Genomic DNA, 20,344 nt, shown 5'->3' with positions numbered 1-20,344 from the left:
TCCTCCACTCACTTTGTCTCTCGTGCCGGGAAGAAAGGAACTGACAGCACTTCGCTGGATGGATTAGAGGAATAGAAAAGGCGACATTCACAGAGCTCTTGATTGGACTGCTTGGCGTTGAGGTCGTTCATTCCAATGCCTTTCTACATATTTTTGTCTTTCTATCTATTTTTTGGCGATATGTTTCTGAGTTTTCCCAACGATTTCTTTCCTATGTCTTCTCCTTTTTTCTGTATATGTCTCTTTTTTTCTTTTAGTCATTTTTACGCTTCTCTCTCGACTCGTTCTCTCACCTGCCAATGCTATTGAATCCCACGCAGGAATAATTGGTGCAAAGGAGCAGCGCATGCGTGGCACACTTGTGTGGTGAGCGAAGGAGAACATGAAATTTAACACACTGCCACAATGCTGATGCTTTTTCGTCTATATTCCGAACGAGAAAAACAGTGGGTATGACAGCTCTCCTGTGAAAGAAGGTGGTTCGTTTTTTGCTGCGTGGTTTTCTCGCACCGCTTCCTTCCTTTACTCTAGCGTTATGTATATTCACGCCACAGCAGATACTAAATGAATTAGCTCCTATTCTGACCTCTTATACTGCTCAATATTGTTGATATCGCATTTATCTGTTAGCGTTTTCGGATAAATCGTAACTCTTCACTATTTTCTACAGCAGATAGGGATAGTTCACTAAAAACTGGTCGTCTTGGGAGATGACCAAAGCAAGAATTTATATTTATTACTCGTTATTCTTATTTGCAACTCTAATTCTCATGGCCATAGTAGCATTACTTATCGTTGGCAAGATTTATTGAAAAACGTTTAAATTCATTAACAGGTATATTCTTTTGGCTATCGAGCTGTTTTTATTGATCTTATAATTTTTCAAGTATTTTTTCGTTCAAACTCCGTAGTTTTACTAAAATATAAGTGTAAACCCTTTTTGGCCCACCCTGTTTTTCAGTACTTGAAACTCTGTGCAAGTTACTGGCAACATATAGCTATGACTCAGTGGTGCCTGGTCAACTATTTGCACACTTTTATTATTTACACTGTTTATGTATATCGAATGATTTTTCCGGTATTCTTCCGAATCATACTTGGTAATATTAGCGAATTGTAATGTGAACCCTTTCTCGTGCACCTTTCTGAATTTTCTCAATTATCGAAGTCTGGGACCGACAACCATTTTTATGGTGCATAATTTATAGCCGAAAGTAAATATTAATTTCACTCAGTCTGGTTCCAGAATACTAAAGTGTAAGACGCCGGGAAAGATTTGTGGTATGATTGTTTCTATCTGCACCGAATATGAAGTCGTATGCTCACAAGCTGCAAACAGTGAGGGTGTGGTTAGTTTGTGCTGGACCACACTGATTTACTGTGCATGCTTACTCTCCACTTGAATGCCCCACGACTCGATGTCGTCCACTGGCGGCCTGACGGCAGCGCAGCTTTTAACTATGCTACTCATGTTACGTCATTTACAGCAGATAATTGAGCAGGGTTGCATATTAGTGTGCATACTCTGACTTTCGCGACTAGCATGCATGACAGTCTACACGACCACGTTCACTACTAAAGCAATAAACTCAATATTCGCTTATGCAGCGTCAAGGCCACGCAAGCCTAATAACAGAACGGTCTTTAAGCATACAAAATTATAAATACCAGTCACAGCGAGGAAGTAATGCTCAAATATGTCATTATATTTCAGTCTTATCATTTATACTACTATGTACCAGCGCGTTCAGGCCCGTTGTCAGATCTTTAAGACCCTGAAAAGTACTCATGATTGTGATAACCAACGTAGTAAAAACTGCCGTGAGGGACATCACAGACTGTTTGGCAACTGTGCCAGTTTCTTATGGAGAATAGAGACTATATATATATATATATATATATATATATATATATATATATATATATATATATATATATATATATATATATGCATTGATAGGTTATGCCGTATAGAGTCACCGACTGCTATTTGTATATGTGAGCTTTTACACATCGGCAGATTTTTGGCAGTAAGGTTCACGTTAATTACAACTTGCTACAAATCATATTGCATGCTTCGTCAAAGAGTCAAACAGCGAAAAATGCTTGTTATGAAGTAAAATTATACTTTTCTTTGTATGTTATTCTAAGAAATCTATAATAACTTGACACGAGTTTGAATATATTGACAATGAGCCTAATATAAGTATGGTCGTGTGAGCCAATATGTGAGGAAACCAACCTTATTTAGAAATAAGGGCACAGTCTTGTGCAAAACAGGGGACGCGTAAACATGGCCAAAATTTAAATTTTTATTACTGGTAACTGCAAATGCCATTTCACCACATTCTCACATGCACCTTCAACAACATAAAGTTCGTTTCATATCGTTTGGCTTTCTTGGGGATGATAGAAAGACAGGTGCACATGTTCTCATGCGGAAGCTCTTGTGCTGACGAACTTCTTTGTGTGTTAGAAGTGTATTGCATAATTGCTTAATATAGTGACTGCTTCTCCCTGAACTACTTTGTTTTACGCCTTACAACCAGGTGGACACATTATCCCACCTACATGTACCGAAAGCTCAGGTGCCAAGGGTAACACGGACAATGAAAGAGTCTTCAACGCTACCTATAAATACCTCAGTGACAACGACGCCTGAACCGAGACATCTTGTTCCGTCGTCTCACATTGTGGAAGATGAATGTGTCGGCGTTCTTTGCCGTTATATGGCCATTACACTGCGCTCGCAACTTGACTATGGTGTTGACCCGTGCAATGACTTCTACAAGTACGTGTGCAAGAAATACAGAGGAACGAGCATCGTACTACAGGTGAGTAAGAATAGCCGTTTAGTTACTTGTGGACTGACACAGCATGCATAGCTCACATTATCGGCTGGTGCACTAAAAGTGCGAGGAAATTTAAAACGAAGGAAGCCAGTCAAAAGATGTTGACCTAACTGTATCTTTTGCAGTGTCTTGTTCACCACAGTTTGTTTTGACTATCGTTTCATCGTGACGAGTAGTGAACGTGAGAGAATTCTAAAGTACGCCTAATGTACTTTTATCAATATACCTATCAACTTTATTTATTGCAGTATGTAAAATGATTGCAGCACGTCGGTCGAATACCATCATTTATTTCATTTCAATGCGAGACTCTAATTGTGGCTTTGCGTCGCCTTTGTGTACCGTGCAAATGTTTATTTAATTAGGACGTTAGACATTGTGTTACAGCAGACGTTATCTGCTACAGACTACATTTGACATTGGCCGCCTTGTTGACTAGCTCACTCCCTGAAGACGTTTTCGCACTTAATGCGGAGCAGCGAAGTCACACGCGCAAAGTACACAGAAGGAATCTTCGCCAGGCACGACAGAAAGAAAGCTAGGCGGCGAGATGGTTCCGAGCCCTTTTTTTAATGGAGAGCATATTTCAGCGATCCAGGACCGTTTGAGCGTTTCTCTTCTTTTTCCTTCTTTCTTTCTTTTTTTCGTTTTTTCTTTATATCTATCGATCTATCTGTCTATCTATATCTAGGTGCTCTCGAAATCACCTCCTTGTTTTGGGGTATTCATAAATTGTTTGACCCGCAAGGGGCGTTTAGTGGCTAAGGCACTCTGCTGCTGACACTCTGAAGACGTCTTTGAAGCCCGGAGGCAACGTTTTCAATAATGCGAAAATTCTTCAGGCACATGTGATTAGATTTAGCTGCACGTTAAAGAACCCCAGGCAGTCAAAGTTTCCGGAGCGCTCAACTACGGCGTCTCCTATAATCATATAGTAGCTTTAAGACGGTAAACGCCCATAGTTAATATTGTTGGGGTTCGACCACAATTCACGGAATGGGTACAACAGCTGAAGATCAAAGTATTCAGATGGTGACAATTACTCTGTGATCAACGAGTTGAATAACTCAGAAGGGGGTACATCAGGAAGGTTGAGGACATTGGTGACGTCGGGGTCACTACGAGACAAGTGTTGCTACATAGCAAAATGTGTCCCTTGTCAGTAGCGTGAACCACTGAAGAGATTCTCCTTTCAACAGTTTGATCAGATATGAAAAAAGACTGGTGGGGCAGAGAGGGCTGTTTCCTCAAGAAATGGAGAGAGTTGAATAAAACAGAAATGATTTCTGACCTAGGAAGAGTCTTGATGGTTCAAAGAATGGAGCTTCATCCCAAATGTCACCGCAGAACAAGGGAAGAAACACAGATACTGTCGGCGAGATTTTAGTATCTTCCTTGACTGAAAGTTTGTGCTCAGCTGCTGGGCGTTGTTAGAGGGCTAGTCGTAGAACGGCAAGTGTTCCAAGTTAAGGTCTGGCACAATCGACAATGGTGGGATTACTCGATAAAAAAATCCCAGCCAAGAAGGGTATCGAGCGAGGAGGATGAAAGGATGACAAACTCATCAATGTAGTGGTCCGTCACGACAATCAGTTGACCAGCAGTACAGGCGGCTATAGGCTGAAGAGATTTTCCACTTACTGTACCTAATGACATCACGTCAGAAGGCGTGATCACATTTTGGAGCTTGTGGCAAAGCTTGGCATCCGTACCTGGAACTGCAGCACCAGTATCTACAAAAGCGTACGCACGGATGCATTTCACAAAAACTTCTACAATCATCGGCGGCAATGTTCGTGGACTTGAGCATTTTGACAGCGCAGTTCTGGGCTCGGGAACTTCGGCGGCCAGTTTCTCTCGTTAGCAGTAGCTGGCCGATGACGTATTGGTGACACGAAGTGACGACGGGGTGTAGGAGAGTGCCCAAACGTAGGTAGCGAATAGTCACGTGAAGAGCAAAGGAAAGAAATGAGTGGAAGGACAGAAAAGTAAGCCAGTTCTTAGACAAGCTGGCAACCCTGTGATAGGTAAGGTGACGAGTGGAATAAGATATGATACAAAAAGACGTTACGCAGAGAGAAAAGACCAAAGATAACAAAAGAGGAAAAGCAAAATAGAAAGAATACGACACAATTGTCTGTCTTTAAGGCCACTCGTTCAGAAAGAAAACATGGTAAATCTTTCAGAGCCTAGTGCACGTGAAGGCTCAATCAAGCACGTGAAGACGTGATTTATTGACATTCAGAGCTTTGATTACGAGATAGGCGACAGTCCACGTAGCTATTCTGCAAACTGGTGTCTGTTTATCCTGGCACACGACAACCGCCGTATGGGGTGATATGGCCACGGCTTCCACAGACAAAGTATGTCCACTGGTCATCACGCGTTCGCTAGGAATTTTCACTGATAGGAGCAGCCCATAGGGCGGTCAATACAGTCGGGGCGGCAGCATCGATAGAAGCAGTCTCAATGGCAGATGGCTCATTCGGCGAATTATGTGTCACTTCATGACACGGCAAGGGCTTGTGTTGCTGCCACCGCTTCACTGCCTCAGCGTAAATAGGACACTTGGTGACAGGGTGCAGTTAAAAGGGAACCTGCTCAACCTCGGAAATCTGCTCATGAAGAATGCCTCGGAGCACTGTAGTGAATGAGCTTGTTTACCGCAGTGTCTGCTGATTGATGATTGATATCTGGCGTTTAACGTCCCAAAACCACTATATGATTATGAGAGACGCCTTTGTGGAGGGCTCCGGAAATTTCGACCACCTGGCGTTCTTTAAAGTGCACCCGAATCTGAGCACACGGGCCAACAACATTTCCGCCTCCATCGGAAAAGCAGCCGCCGCAACCAGGATTCGAACCAGCGCCCTGCGGGTCAGCAGCCGAGTACCTTAGCCACTAGACCACCGCGGCGGGGCAGTGTCTGCTGATGTGGGAGCTCCTGGCGTTGAGCAAACGATAGCAGATAAAGTGGACGAACAAGTTTTTTCCGCACGAAATCTTTTATTAGCGCGAGAACGTACGGCTGGTAAGGCAAGACGTGAAGTGCAGTGACTAGTTGATTTTGTCAGAGATGAACACCGCTTGGTAGCTCATTGCCTCTGCTGATCAACGTAACTCTGGCACCGGGTTTTCTATTCGGACACAGTGGTGGGAGGCTTCGTAGGAGCATCCGGAAGCATCATCGCTGCCGCCCTTCATAATAAATTTTGTATCTTAGCGCTTCCCCTCGTTAAGGCATCGATGCTTCTGCGGAAATCGAAAATGTCCTTGATATAGGCGGTAATTGTTTCCCCTGGTTCCTGTGCCCGAGTATACAGGCCTTGTACGGCGCGTAACTTCAGTGCAGCAGAGCGTTCGTAAACAACAATTACTGCCTGATTGAAGGCGTACCAGTCCTCGAACTCAGATTCATCGTTTGTATACTGTAGCTTCGCTACGTTGGTGAAATAAATATTCAAGGTGCCCTACTTAGCAGCGTCATCGCATCTATTGGGTTTACCGAGTTTTTGTGTGACGAATGCCATTCCTAACTGCCCTGGTCCTCCGTGACGGCAAATATTGGGAGGTTTAACTGGCAAATCAGGCCAGGACAAACAGAGGCCATGAGCGGTGGTGTCTTTAAGCAGCATGAACCAGCATGGTCGAAGGCAACGGGCGATAATGAAGTTCCAGGGCTCAGACAATAAGGGTATCTGTACCTTCACTGAATAGAAGAAGGTTTATTGATGGAGCCCAACAAACGGGCGATAGCGTTTTTGTGTCCATCGTGCATAAGCTGTCGTCAGTCAAGCCAAGCTCGCACAAGCTCACTGTTCTTAATCGGGACTTATGTTTAAAAATTGGGCCACAAAAAGATGCAAGAAGTTTGGTTCTTGCTGCAGTAAATGCTGTCAACTAGGTTGACGCATAAGCCAGCGCAATAGCGCTCTTTCACAGTAACGCTCAAACAAAATGTTTCCCTAATCTCAAGAAAAAAAAAGCAAGTATGGATCACATTCGCTAAAATAGAACATTGTTATCCATCCAGTGAATAAGGGCAACATGACGATTATTTTAAAGAGAAATGACTACCGTGACAAGACGTTGTCAGTACGTGAGGGTGAGGTGACGTACTGCCGTCCGAAGAAGGGCTCACTATCTCCAAATAAAGCGCGAGTTTTGAAGCTGCTTCCAGGACTTTCACATATCCGAATTGAACGTTGGTTCATATTATGTGTGGCCATAAAAGTAGCGAAAATACAAAAGCAATCTTTTTCCTATATTACGAGACTGATGAGCTAATTTGACGCCACGATTATACACTTGCACCACTGCTTCAAGTTTTGTTTTTGATCTGTGCACAAATCTTTAGGAGATTCAAGAGGAATGAAATTCACGGCTGGAAGAGCTAAATGAAGGATGCAAGAAATGAAGGCACAATGTACTGCGATGCAAGGCAAATGATCCACACATATTGAAATAGAACAAAAATTAAAGCAGCTTATGCTAGGCCATGCTAGGCTGCGTGACAACAGAGCTGGTGGGCACCTAGCTGGCACAGGCTTGGCTGGCTTTTTACCATCTATATTGTTGCTTTCTGCTTCCTTATTGTATACTGCACATGGCTATGCCATACCCTGTACAACTGCGTGCTTCTTCCTCTCTTTCTCTTTCTGTCTATCTGACTCCTTTTGTCTCTTTCTGGGTGGTCACTCTCACCTTTTTTATGTTAGCTTTTTTCTTATATTATACTTCTATCTGTTCTGCTTCTTCTCCTGCTGAATTCCCTCCTCGTCACCGTATTATCAGTTCTCCTAACCTAATCTTTCAGCCTTTTTGCTGTAAATTTATGCTTGCACGTATCTTACCAGAGAACAGCCACTAACACAGGATTAAACTTATTGTTGCCGCCTTGCATGGGATAAAGCGCTGCTGCACACCTACTTTCGAGCAATGACTACACAATGGAACGCGGCAGATACAGAGTTCTGCTATTGAATTAAGGCGAACTTTTAGTGGAAGTGGCAACACCACAAAAATATACCACTGCCACTTCTAAAGACGGCGGGCAAAGCAATTGGGATTAGCTACACCACGGCTTGAAATAGATACCAAACGGCTGCTTATAGCGAGTTCCCAAGCACTGTTCAAGACGACAGTCAACTAACAAAACAATTAGCGCATCCCTAGGAAGTAAATTATGACAAGTGGGTGATGCGATGTCCTGTGGTAAGTCGCCGACTAGTTTGAAGGGTTCGTGCTTGTACGTGTTTCATATTGCTGTATTATATAGGAGTAATATTAGAATATAGATAAGCCCTTTTGTGTCTCACATATCATACCTTAGCATGGCCCCATATTTCGCAAATGAGTTGGCATAAGCTGTGTCTTAAGGTTCCCAGTGTCTCTGTTGAAGACACCGAGTTCTATAGGTAGTTTCTGTTTGCAAGTATTTTATACGATTTTGGCAGAATTTATTGATTTAGTCGATTACTAAACCTTAAATTTGGGTTTCTCATAACTTTCTACTATACCGTACTTTACCCGAGCTCCCTGCTACTGTAGCCGTCCCAACGGACACCACACAAGTCTCATCCTTACGGAGCTTCGCCCCCCCCCCCTAGCAACATGAATGGTCCCTCTGTATTAGGTATCGGCATCACACAAAAGTGAAACGTGCCTGAGCACTTAGTGGTTTTCATCTGCCTCAAGGGCAAATGAATGAACACTATAAAAACAAATTTTATTGCCACGCGAAGAAACAAGCACTGCTGAAGCAGTAGGGGCACTTGTCACATACACAAGATGAGCGCTAACAACTGTCACAGCTTCATACGTTTAGCACACTGCTAAAACAAAGAGGAGGAAGCACGAAACGATCTCAGAAGTACTCACAAGACGAGAGCATATTGGCTACTGTTACAGTTGTGACAATTACAGTTGTGACTACACAGTTACATCTTCTTGGGCTCACTTCGCAAAAGCGGCCGCTACAGTGAGAGAAGTGGGCTTCGTGCTTTGTGTATCTACAAAGCAAACTTGCGGCGAGAGCACCAGCTGTAAAAGCCACCACCATTACAATATGAGCACGCGTGCATCCCAACGCGCGGGGCGATGATCTTTAAAGATTGCCCATCGACTGCATCGAGTCCTTTCATTAGGGCTGAGAACACGCTGAAACTGCCGTGCTCGGATGACCCAGAACCATAAATGACGTACATAAACAGGCGACCGTTAGTATTCTAAACAATGTGCTATTTGTGCCTAAGTCGCTTGGCGCGGCAACTTTGCGTGTCATAAGTAGTACTCCCGGTGATGGCACTTTTTTCTTCTCGTTTTTTTTCCTTTGCCATCTGTTATTGTATACTTTACAATGTCGTATACGCGACAAAAGTAACTCAGTAGAGCTGTGGTGGACGCCAGCATAGAACAATTTCGTGTGAAATGTCCCTCCACGACAATGCTCTATATACTCACAATCAGCAACAGCTGTTATTTACTGCTCGAAGGAAGACAGGCTCCTTTCGCGTTGGCCATGGCGTAGTAGAACTACGCATGAATATACTGAACCGCTCTTCCGCCAAGCGATAGCATAGCAAGATATAACGTAAGGTAAGTGCTTGCTGCTTGCATAAGGCAGCTTAAGCAAACTCAGTCCGAGGGAATGTGAAACAAAGCAGCCAATGTTCGTGAAAGAAAAACACGTGTTTTCCTGACACTCTGTAGAGAGAGTCTCTTTGCTTCATGCACTGCACATATAGCGAAAATTTGCGTGGCGTCTGGGTCTATATGTGGTACGAGTGAGGATGGCTAACGAGACTTTCCTCTCCGGAAACCGAGTACCAGAGTATATTATTAAGTGATGAGTAGGCATATGCATGGTAGAACTAGGAAAATACCCGCGCAATGGCGACAGGTCACCCTAAATTTATACTTACTATACGACACAAGGCTATGCTCTGTTGTGCTGGCTTGTTGAATAGCCGTGTGGTCATGATACTCACTTTCAGATCATGAAGATACATTGGGCTAATGCCGGGATGTGATAAATATATCTAAGACTCACGGCAAACATTGACCGTAGGAGTTCTGCTGAGAAAAAAAAAATTCCAATATAGACCGGTGCATGACTGGGCCCTCTTCTTGTATAGGGAGCCCCACTGGCAAAAGTTGAAAGGTCTACATTAAGCAGCCAATTGTGCAGCAGATTTGACGCCCATCTAGACTTTCCACCCTATGCATGATTTTCGCAAAAGTATATTACGCACCGGATCAGTTTTAGGAAGAGTGAGCATCGTTTTGTACTGGCTTAAATTTTCTTCAATGTTCTGAAATATATCTGCTAGAAGGTAGCTGCGGTCGAGAGTTATGTGAGTGCGCTGTAGAACCAATATGATTTTGTTTTAATTATAAGGCCAGTACCTGGTTTGTCGTGTGAATGCGCCAGCAGGCGAATAATGCTTGGAGTAGACAATGAACGAGTATTAGTGATCTTTTTAATCATGCTGAAGAGCAAGCTGAAAGGTACGCAGGCAGAGTTGACATAGGAAAAGAATGGTACGTCAGGCATACAATATAAACGTGACCCCGCTCGCTCTCTGTTGTTTTGGTGTGAGCTGGAATTACTACTGAGTAATGCTGATATACTTTAGAGTGCGACACCCGTTATAGTGATAACACTCACCGCAATGGGAGTGTTATCAATGACATCCAAATGACACTGCTGGTATGCGCCCCAAATTACCCACACGGCACTACTGGTACACGCCAACCGGAAGTCAACCGATACTTTTTTTAGCAGTGCAGCCCTTTGAAGGCTCTCTGTGGTCATCTGTATGAAGAGAAGGCGCTTGTGGAAGTGGCAACTTCACGCTACGCTTGTGTATTGTGTTTATCGCGCATGAATAGGTGACTTGGTTAAGCTCCTGAACTGCAGGTGTATTTTCGCTAAGCCTGAGAGATGTAAATACGGGCTTTGAGTACATTCTCCACCAATATAAGAGTGAAAATGAAGCACCTGGGTTAAACTACTTGGGTAAGTGGATCCACGCTCTCAATAACCCTGTGATTTCACACTACCAGTTACACGTGCTGTTATATTGGCGCTAGTTCTGTGACTGTATCTGTCTTTTGTGGTTGCGTGAACCATGGCTCGTTAGGCGCATTTTTTTAGAAATTTACCAAAAGTTCCTTAATTTATATAAGAAATATCTGTTAACAATGGGCTCACTTATTTCCCGCGCCATTATTACGAAGGCCAGAAACATGAGTGCTCTTTCCAGATAAATCGTTGTGAATTCGTGGCATACGTAGGCAATAAAGTCTTCGCGCAAAACTAACCAAACATTGCGCTCGGCGCAGTGCGTGTGCCTTATAAATAAATAGAAATTATGTGTGTACAGTACACACAGATATAAATATGTAAATTATGGGCTTGGTAACGAACGCATTTTCGTTTCACTCATCTACTTTTCGGGTGGTCTCGACGTAATACGCGATCGAACGCGTCGATAACAGCGATCATTATCTTTATACTCTGTTGTTGTGGCAATCGACACAGCGTGTTTAGTTTTAGCTATTGCACGTACATTTTATTCTAAAAAAAAAACAGGTTGCATTTGGATCCGTTAGTGTGTTGCACATGCCAAGTCATGTTTTCTTTGCTTTACAGATTCAAGAAACTATAAGGATGGAGACATATTTAAAGCTCAAGTTTACAGAACCACCACTACATAATCAAACTGCATTTCAGAAAGCTGCTGCAATGTACAAATCCTGCGTGGCCTTCGCGTCGTCACACCAAACAGAGGTAATAAAACATCTGAGCTTATTTGTATTGGAATCGCTCAATTATAGAAGTCCGCATTCTAGAATGTGCACCATAGTATATACTTCCGATTTTTAAAGATATTGCCCGCTTCGGTGAATACCTTTCGACCAAATCGGTCGTGTAAAGTAAACGATGCACATACATTTACAACGCTTGGCGTCACTGGCATCGCTTATACAAAACAGACCCTGTTTCTGATTTTTAAACTAAAGAAAATCATGTAAGGTGCACACGTATTGACATGCCGTCAGTTTGGTGTACAGGCCAAAACTTGTGCGGTTGCATCTGACAGACTTTTTCTAAACATGAAGATAAAGAGCAATCTCGCCACAAGGACGACGTAAATGATGCGAGAGCAACCAAATGGAATGCCATTTGAAGAACGGCAAGCAGCTAGACACTTAGAGCAAGTTTGTGCTTACACAAGGAACACACAAAAAAGCGGCAATCCCACGAACCATGAGCAGGAATTTCAATTGGAAGCATGGCGATGGAATGTGTGTATAGTGTAATATAATTGAGCGAAATGTTGTTAAATGACAATAAGAAATATACGACGAGCCGACGACAAAAATTTGCAGACCACGCCAGAGAGTGGCTATGAAAGCCTACTCTCGACAGTTCCCTTTTGGAAGCAGCATTTGAGAGCCCCGCTGCGCCCAAGGTGCATCCATCCCTTAATCAGAGCCCGGAAAATTTTCCCAACGCGGACGAAGTTGTTTTTTTTTTCTAATGCGTAGAGCTTTTCAGCAGTCACCGCTGCAAACTCCTCTCTAGAAAGCATTTCATCAGCAGAAGTTATCAGCCACCATCTTCTACAAGAGATATAAAGTCGACGCCACTGTATTAGAAGCACTCCTCCAAAGCTTTTACTCCAGTATACCTGTGCAATAGTTACTGCGGATTAGCGCTTTGCGCGAAACGAACGAACTAATGATGTTGTGTGTGACTATACAAAAACTGTGATTCCTATAGAATAACGAAAGTTCTTTTTATCAGAGTGGCGCTGTATTCAACAGTAGATTACACACTGCTAGGTGGCGCAGACAAGCGGTTTGGCAGGCGCTCGCACGCTCTGTAAACTATTGTGTTTGACTGTGCAAAATTTGTACCATAGACATCAATTGAACAGTGGCATATGTTTTATATACTCAATTTGATGCCGTTGCATTACGGTGCAAAAACAACATAGGTGTTACCTGCATCAGAACCGGTTAGCAGATATGTATGAATAAAGCTTAACAGTGCAAAATCGACGATGAGAGAAAAAAACAAAGAAATAAAGATCAGAACGCTATTCGCCACTAAGCATTATTAGGAAGTTTCCCTAAATATATACGCAGCCAAGTAGTGCAAGAAGGCACAACGCACATCGAAATCTACAACGCTAATCAGAATCAGCAGAGCAACAGAAATTCGGGATCACAACAAAGTTTCTCAAGAACAGCTTTTCCTTACTGCGCAGCAGAACATAAGTGTCATTAAAACATTCGCCTTCTTTTTTTTATTTCATTTGATAAGGCTTACTTATATGTCTAGCCAGCGCATTACACTTATTGCCTACAGTTTGACTGCTAGACAGCACTGGTTCACAGGCATAGTTCTTATATTTCCTAGGCACATGAAACGTTAATTTATTTTCAACATATTGCTCGCGTTCCGGTGCTCAATTGTTGACTCAACAAGTGGTCTGCCCGGTATAAGCTTTTCCGCAAATGAGCGGGCTTTTGTACAGAACGCCCACGGCGCATGTTACGTAGGGTTGCACGTTCTTTTTGCGCATAAAAAATTTTATTGTTCCCTTCTTTGTTTTGTGTTCCTTCCTGTCCTCGACAGTTTTGCGCTGCCAAGCTTTAAGGTTATGAGCCGACTAGCCCAGCAACGCATTCTTTTAGGCTATGATAGGATGCTTGTGATTGCGAGCATGGAAGGCCTGAACAGCGCACACTAGCTTCAGTGGACAGTACCTAACTTCATGTCATATCTTGTGACGCCTGTGTCGTCGGAGTATAAACGTAGTGTTTACTAAAACACATAGCTCGCACTGTAACCATTATTCACGTTTAACCAACACTATTGCTGCATTTGGTCTTTAGCAAAGCTATTCACATACCAGGCGTGTCATGGTTGTAGAATGCCGTACGGAATTCTCCGTTTAGCTTCCTACCGCAATGGTTTTCTGCCCTCATCGGGTGAACGGCGCATGAGGTTGACAGCGAAAAAAAAAAAAAACACCACCATGGAGGGTAAAGACACTGGACGAGAATTGGCTTCCGAATGAAATTGTATTGGTATAATAAGGTTCCATAGAGTGCGAAAGGAGACAGAGATAGTAGAGAAGTTACAAAAAAAGACATCAGGAGAGGGAAAATAAACTTGAAAAGAAACAAAGAAGACTAGTCAGGAACACGACACTTTCTTGAGGCTTCTTACTACAAGTGCGAAGTTCCGCTAACTTTTTTTTTCAACTCATTCAATTGCATTTATCCTTTTGTCGCATTATAATATTGTGTCATATTTGGAATTGCGATAGCGTTTTACATTTTACGACATGTAGAATTTTTTTATTACAGACGCTGCAGCTGGTGAAATGGATGAAGGCAATGAACCTCGACTTTCAGAACGAGGCAAAACTTCGAAGTGTTGATCCGGTTGAGATGATGGTGCGTGGCTCTCTTGACTTTGGAGTGAATGTTATCATCGACATTAGACTCCCCGACACACGATTCGACCACGGGAAGAGAGTGGTTGAGGTGCGTCAATGGATTCTCGCTGTCTATGAGTTGAGAGAAAGAGGTCAAATAAAAGTTACTTCATAAAGTCCAAGGGTGTAGTAGCATGATGGACGTCCATGACAATTCTTCGGTTCCAATATGAAGAAATGCGTGTTCATAGAGTGTGTTCCTTTTCTTTCCGTGCCAACAGTAGTGATAACAGTTTAGTAAGAGTGCTTTAACGCAGTGTGTGAAATCGCGTCATAAAGAAGTTTGTGTGCGCTTCAGCGCTGCTGCTAGTACAAGTGGCGTACAGTGTGGCAGGTGCTCATCAAATGCTTACATTTAGTTCGAGGTTCATATGCATCGAGTGCTTTCACTATTACTGCTGTAATAATAATGGTTTACACACACTTCTCCATCTATTTATAAGATATTGTGTAAAAAAAGGAACCATCTCGCTGATTGGACAGTTTAACAGTAATGTACAAGCACTCAGCAGCTGTAGTGCTCTGTGCACCTTTCGGGAAAGAAGGGGTAAAAAATAAAACAATGATAAAGCATCGTCTTGGCGCATAAGGGCTCATATATGTGTCGCTTAAAAATAAATATTGTCCGCGGATAATCTCCGCCTCTCTTCCCATTTGGTCATACGATAGCTGCGAGCTCGAAATTCCCATTTCCGTCAATGGAAAAGTGCAACAGCTATTTTCTTTCTCAAAAGAAAAAAAATAATAAAACTTGCCAATAAAAAAACTGTATTTTCGTTTTAAGCGTAAAGGTGAATTTTACTTGGACCACATTTTCTGAAGTTCGTGAATTTTTCCCGTAAATGTGGAGCTTTAAAGCTAGAAAAACACTTTTTCTTCGAAATATACCTTCTGTAAAGTAAGTAATCTCTATTCGGATATTCATACAAAGTGCAGTATTGAAATAGAAAAAAATACAATCAAAACCTCTTTTTAGTCTTACATTCTTGAAGACGTATGTGCCAGAAAAATTGCACAGATATAACTGAGCTTTGAACACCTTCCACAAGAGCCTTTACTTAACATGTATGATAAATCAAAATAAGTTCATAAAGAAAGAAGGGTACTTAATATTAGCTTTTTCCGCAAGCAATAACTGAAGAACAATCCGGAAGGCAGCCACGCGACAAAAATTTCTTTCTATCTGAAATATTCTACCGTTTCACTGCTTTCAATGCAGTGAATAAGCACAATGCTTTTCAAATACATTCGAGATGGTCGCCAAAATAGCTAAGACAATCGGCAAGGAATAACCATATATGCACTTGTACACGTCCATGAAAATTCATTTATTTCTCATGTCCAATTTGTGTAATTCATGTACATTCGGTGTCATAGCAGAGCGATATATAGTAGGAATAATTAATGAAATCCAATGGGAATACTGCGGAAGTTCTGAGTTAAGTAATAGTTTTTTTTGTCAGACCGCAAAGCCTGTGACAGACAGAAAAAAAAAGTCACAGTTTTGCCACGTAGGCCAAGCAATGAACGCAATAGCACCAATTGGAAGGTCGCGCGAAGAATGCCAAGCAGATCGCAATGTTCTCCTGCGTTTTTTACGCACGAATTACGCACAAAACGTACTAACAGGCACGTATAAACGCGAATAAGCGCATCATTTGTAACTTCACTCTGTCTGAAAACTGAAAAGCGCGCCTTTTTCCCAAACCGAGAGACTGCAGCGAGTGCAGAGTCTCGCGCTCGCCTGAGCGTTCAATTCCCCCCCCCCCCCCCTCCCTATTCACAGGGCAGAGTACGCGTGGGAGATGAGAGTGCGCGCCGCCGTTTCCTGGTGGTCTGGCGACGCGCGCTCAGTGCACCATCTCGCTGGTAGTGCTGGAAACGTGTTAGTTCCACCAATATGAAAATCGCTAGCGGTAGGCGGTAGATATCATTAGCTTGCCGTTCCCACGTTCAAAATTGTGCTCCTTTATGGCTCAGTGGCCTACGCCTCGCACTCGCCAGTTGAAGGCTAGACGTTTGATTCCAGATGCCGTATTCTTTGTAACTTTTTCTCGCGTTCTCTTGTATATACATACGTATATACAATGAATGACAGTGACTCCTACACCGACGGCTAAATTCAGCCAAAATTATCAATGACTACTGTAATAAAAGCTGGGTATATCTGGCCACGGGGCTATGCACAAAGTTATTGCAGGGCTCCGTATGCCTAGCGCCTTTGGCAGTATGTGCGGCCACGTACATGTGGCAAGGCTCGACAGAGCATGGTGGCTATGAGATGACGTAACCAGGTGTTTGCGACCATTCTTGTAATAAATATTTATTATTTTTGCCACTGCGTTCTAATTATCCTTGTGGCGAATCATGATGGGGGAGGCATTACTCTTGCACACAAAGCGTGTTCGACCGTTGCAATAAGGGTGTTCAAACAGACATGCTACTCTGTATAATCTCCATACATTCCCCGGGTATTTTTAAGGTGTGGGAAAACGCCTACACTCAAAGATTGTAATATTATCAATACTAATATATTAAATATATATAACAATAGGATTGTAATAAATATATATTATAATATTAAGAATAACAGTGGTTTTAATTCCGCCAATACACAGTTTATCTAGGGCATGAGAATAAAAGTGGCAATCCGCTTTACTAAGTACTCAACCCGCTACATACTTTCGGCAGCGGCAGTGGCGGAAAAAGAACACCACAGCTAACAAAAACCACACCACTATAACAAAATTAGTGGTATTAGAGCTTTTAAACTCACTGCGGACGGTTGGGCTGAGAAAAACAAAAACAACAAAAATACACAACACAGCGTAATAAACTAATGTAGAAATGTGAATAAAAAGTCGCAATACGTAAACGACTCATACAGCAAACTTGTGATCTTCAAGCAGCGGTGATTGCATTCTCACCGCTCGTGTTTTTGTTTATAATTTTTTTTCTGATTGTTTGCTACGAACTTTGCACATAAGGCCTTAATCGTCAGAAGCGTTCAATAAAATTATTTTTATCATTAGGTTGATTCCCTGATAGATGATGCCAAGAACGTTAGCACTGGTGCTGTCTTCTGCATCGTCACAGCCTAAGATAGGCGCATAGCAAACATTCTTTTTTTTCTCTTTATTCGTAGTTGAGCTACAGCAGCGAACAAGAAAGTTGGCTTCTGCGAAGGCGCTATATCATTAAACAGACAAACCTAAACGACTATGCCTATCTGTTCCTTTTGTCTGGATTACGACTTCAAGATTGCTATGTATACGCTGGCAAAATACTGGGGTACGAGGAACAACGTGAGTTGGCCAATTTTGTTGTTTATCTTTGGCAGTGCACAGTTCTGAAACAACTAAGCATGTGACTGCGAGGGAAGCTTCGCATTGCCAATAAGTTGATTATTTAATGTTTTCAGTTGAAAATAATGCACTGGCTTTGTGATGGTAATACTAAAATGTTCTTTATTAATTAGAGATTTATTTGCAGTATACATATTCCTTGTTGGAGGAAAAATATATAAAGGAATATATATTGACAGCTCCCATGAGCTATGGCCGAACGTGTTATGCAAATAACGCAGCGAAGAACAGGTTGAGGTTTATTGTTTGTTTTGCAGCCAACTGCTACGATGCTAGCGCATGTCTTTATGCATATGGCGCAGCTACGAACCTTACATCAGCTTTCCGGACAAGTCACCGACACTCTGAAGCGTGCGGTGTCAGTTAAAGCTACACGTAGCGCCAACACAAACATTGAAGTGCAATAATTAGCGTTCGTTTGAGCATACCTGTGCGACAGAGCTACAATAGTTATAAAAAATAGAACACTGTCACTGCAAGTGTATTCACCATTTCACTGAGATTACAGTCAATAACGACACCATTATAGGGAACATCAACCAGACCTGGCTATGCACAAGCTCTGGCCAGCCCCAATATGACAATTAACGCTAGCAAGTGCTGAATAACGCAACAGTGCTGATCAACGTAAGAAATGCTCAAAAATGAACAACGTGCTGAACAATAACAATGTAACCTTTACATGACAAACAATCTGAGACTACTATAGGCTATACTAATCACTAATAGGCAATGGTATGCTATAGCGGTAAATGAAAACAGTGCGGCAGATGCAACATAAAAAAGAAGGAAAAAAACAGTGGTGTAAAGATTTGTTTGTGCCGGACGTGAAAGGAGAATCTGCGTTCATTGCAAGCATAATCGACGTATGAGGTGATGATGGCATATGTTTGAATATTGAAGCAACTATAAGGCCTGTTTTACCAGAAATATTCCCAAGCAAAAAAAAATTAACAAGATGGAAAGTTGGGCGATTCTGTTGTACGACGTCCTTGGTAACATTTCGGCGCGCATACAGTGGACGGCCGAACGGAAAGATAGGAGACAAACAATGCAAGAAACGCTGCGCAGATATCTTGTTATTTGTCATGTGCATCAAGACATCGCCGCTAAGTAATAAGCACAACAAAAAATTTTCTCTTTTGTGAAAATTCATGCCATGATATTGCTACATGCATGCATATAATATTACAGGCGGCGACGCGCGGGTGTGCCTGACGAGAAAGACGAAAGGTTGTCTCCACTCGATCGCTGCCCAACCGGTCACGCATTACTGATGGTTTTGAATCCATCTCATTCACGGCCTCGTGGATATGGCGTCTCTTTTTTTTTCAGTAACAATATATACGGCATCTGATGTTTGTTGTGTGAGAAGGCAGGATCATGACATGACGCGAATCGTGACATGACACGAATGTTGCAAACCTAATAGTTAGTTGAAGATCAATAACATTGATGATTTTTTGCGCTGTTGATCGAGGGAAAAAACCTTCGATCAAAATAAAATAAGTAATCTATACATAGGGCAGTCGGAAAGGTCGTCGTATCCCAAATTCTTCCATCGAATGTGCATAATATTGCAGTTGTTGGCAGCCCATACTGTCCGAACATCTGCAATGGCCTACTTTAGGCAAAACCCAACTCGCTTGATTCATGAACAATTTCGCACCACAGAAATATTTTGTCAGTAAAAATGAAGGCATATGTCAATAAACGACTTGTATTCAAAAACGACCAGTGATTTTTTACATTCAACAAGCATAACTATTCATTTTTTTATTTTTAAATCTTACAATACAAGAAAAACTTGAAGTCTTGCAGTCGCCTCGTGTAAAAACATCCTGCCACAGTAGAACATTATCCTAATTACCTCTTTACCCAGTAATGTTGCGTAGAAACACAAGAGCATCAATATTCTCGCCCTCCTTTCTTATCTTCTTTCTCCATCATATGCCATGCACTCCTGGAACAAATGATATGCTTCAATGAATTCATTAGACTAGTTTATGCCATCTGTAGTGCTATCGAATTTACTCTCGATACCACTATCTACTGCTCAGTGTTGCCAACAATATTTCTATAACTACTTAGTTATTGGTAGTATCGATTGTACCTATTAGCTCTGCATACCTACTGCTCATATAAAGCATGTAATTGTAGACGTTTTGCCATATTCCAACTCGAACATTTAGCCAAGATTTATTCTAGGAAAAGCATACTCATCGGATACCTCCAATGATTCATGTGAATCATGTAATGCATAAGGTGTATACATATTACACGCGTAGAAAGAAATTTGACTTCATTCCGGAGAGTGCGAAATGCGACGTGAGAACTGGTAGCGTTTAGATCAATTCTTGGTTTGCTCAACTACTGTTTTGCATTGCTTATATTGCGCTGCTGGGTGCAGAAAAGCCTTGCGTTTAAACCTGGCTATGGGTGGGGCATTTCTATTATGGCGATATTCTATAGACCCGTTTTATTTTACTCATCTGCACGATAAATCAATCACAACATTTTCTGAGCCCTTTACTAGAGCATGCCTGAAAATGGTGTCATAGTTTTCACACGCCAAACTTCTTATGCTCTCAAATTGATCACTAATCCC

General features: G+C 42.1%; 1 protein-coding gene across 1 annotated transcript in view; it reads left to right on the top strand.

Annotated features, from left to right (window-relative positions):
• Nucleotides 1–20,344, top strand: part of LOC142802958 (neprilysin-1-like) — a 136,627-nt gene that overhangs the window by 25,755 nt on the left and 90,528 nt on the right. Inside the window, exons 3-6 of the mRNA XM_075888042.1 lie at nt 2,550–2,834; nt 11,509–11,646; nt 14,241–14,420; nt 17,517–17,676. Coding sequence (XP_075744157.1) covers nt 2,550–2,834; nt 11,509–11,646; nt 14,241–14,420; nt 17,517–17,676 — 763 coding nt within the window. The remainder of the gene's footprint in view (nt 1–2,549; nt 2,835–11,508; nt 11,647–14,240; nt 14,421–17,516; nt 17,677–20,344) is intronic.

This window comes from Rhipicephalus microplus, chromosome 3, assembly GCF_043290135.1.
Source record: "Rhipicephalus microplus isolate Deutch F79 chromosome 3, USDA_Rmic, whole genome shotgun sequence".
Taxonomy (NCBI): Eukaryota; Metazoa; Arthropoda; class Arachnida; order Ixodida; family Ixodidae; genus Rhipicephalus; species Rhipicephalus microplus.
The sequence above is the reverse complement of the archived record's forward strand: the minus strand, read 5'-3'. Positions and strand labels throughout refer to the sequence as shown.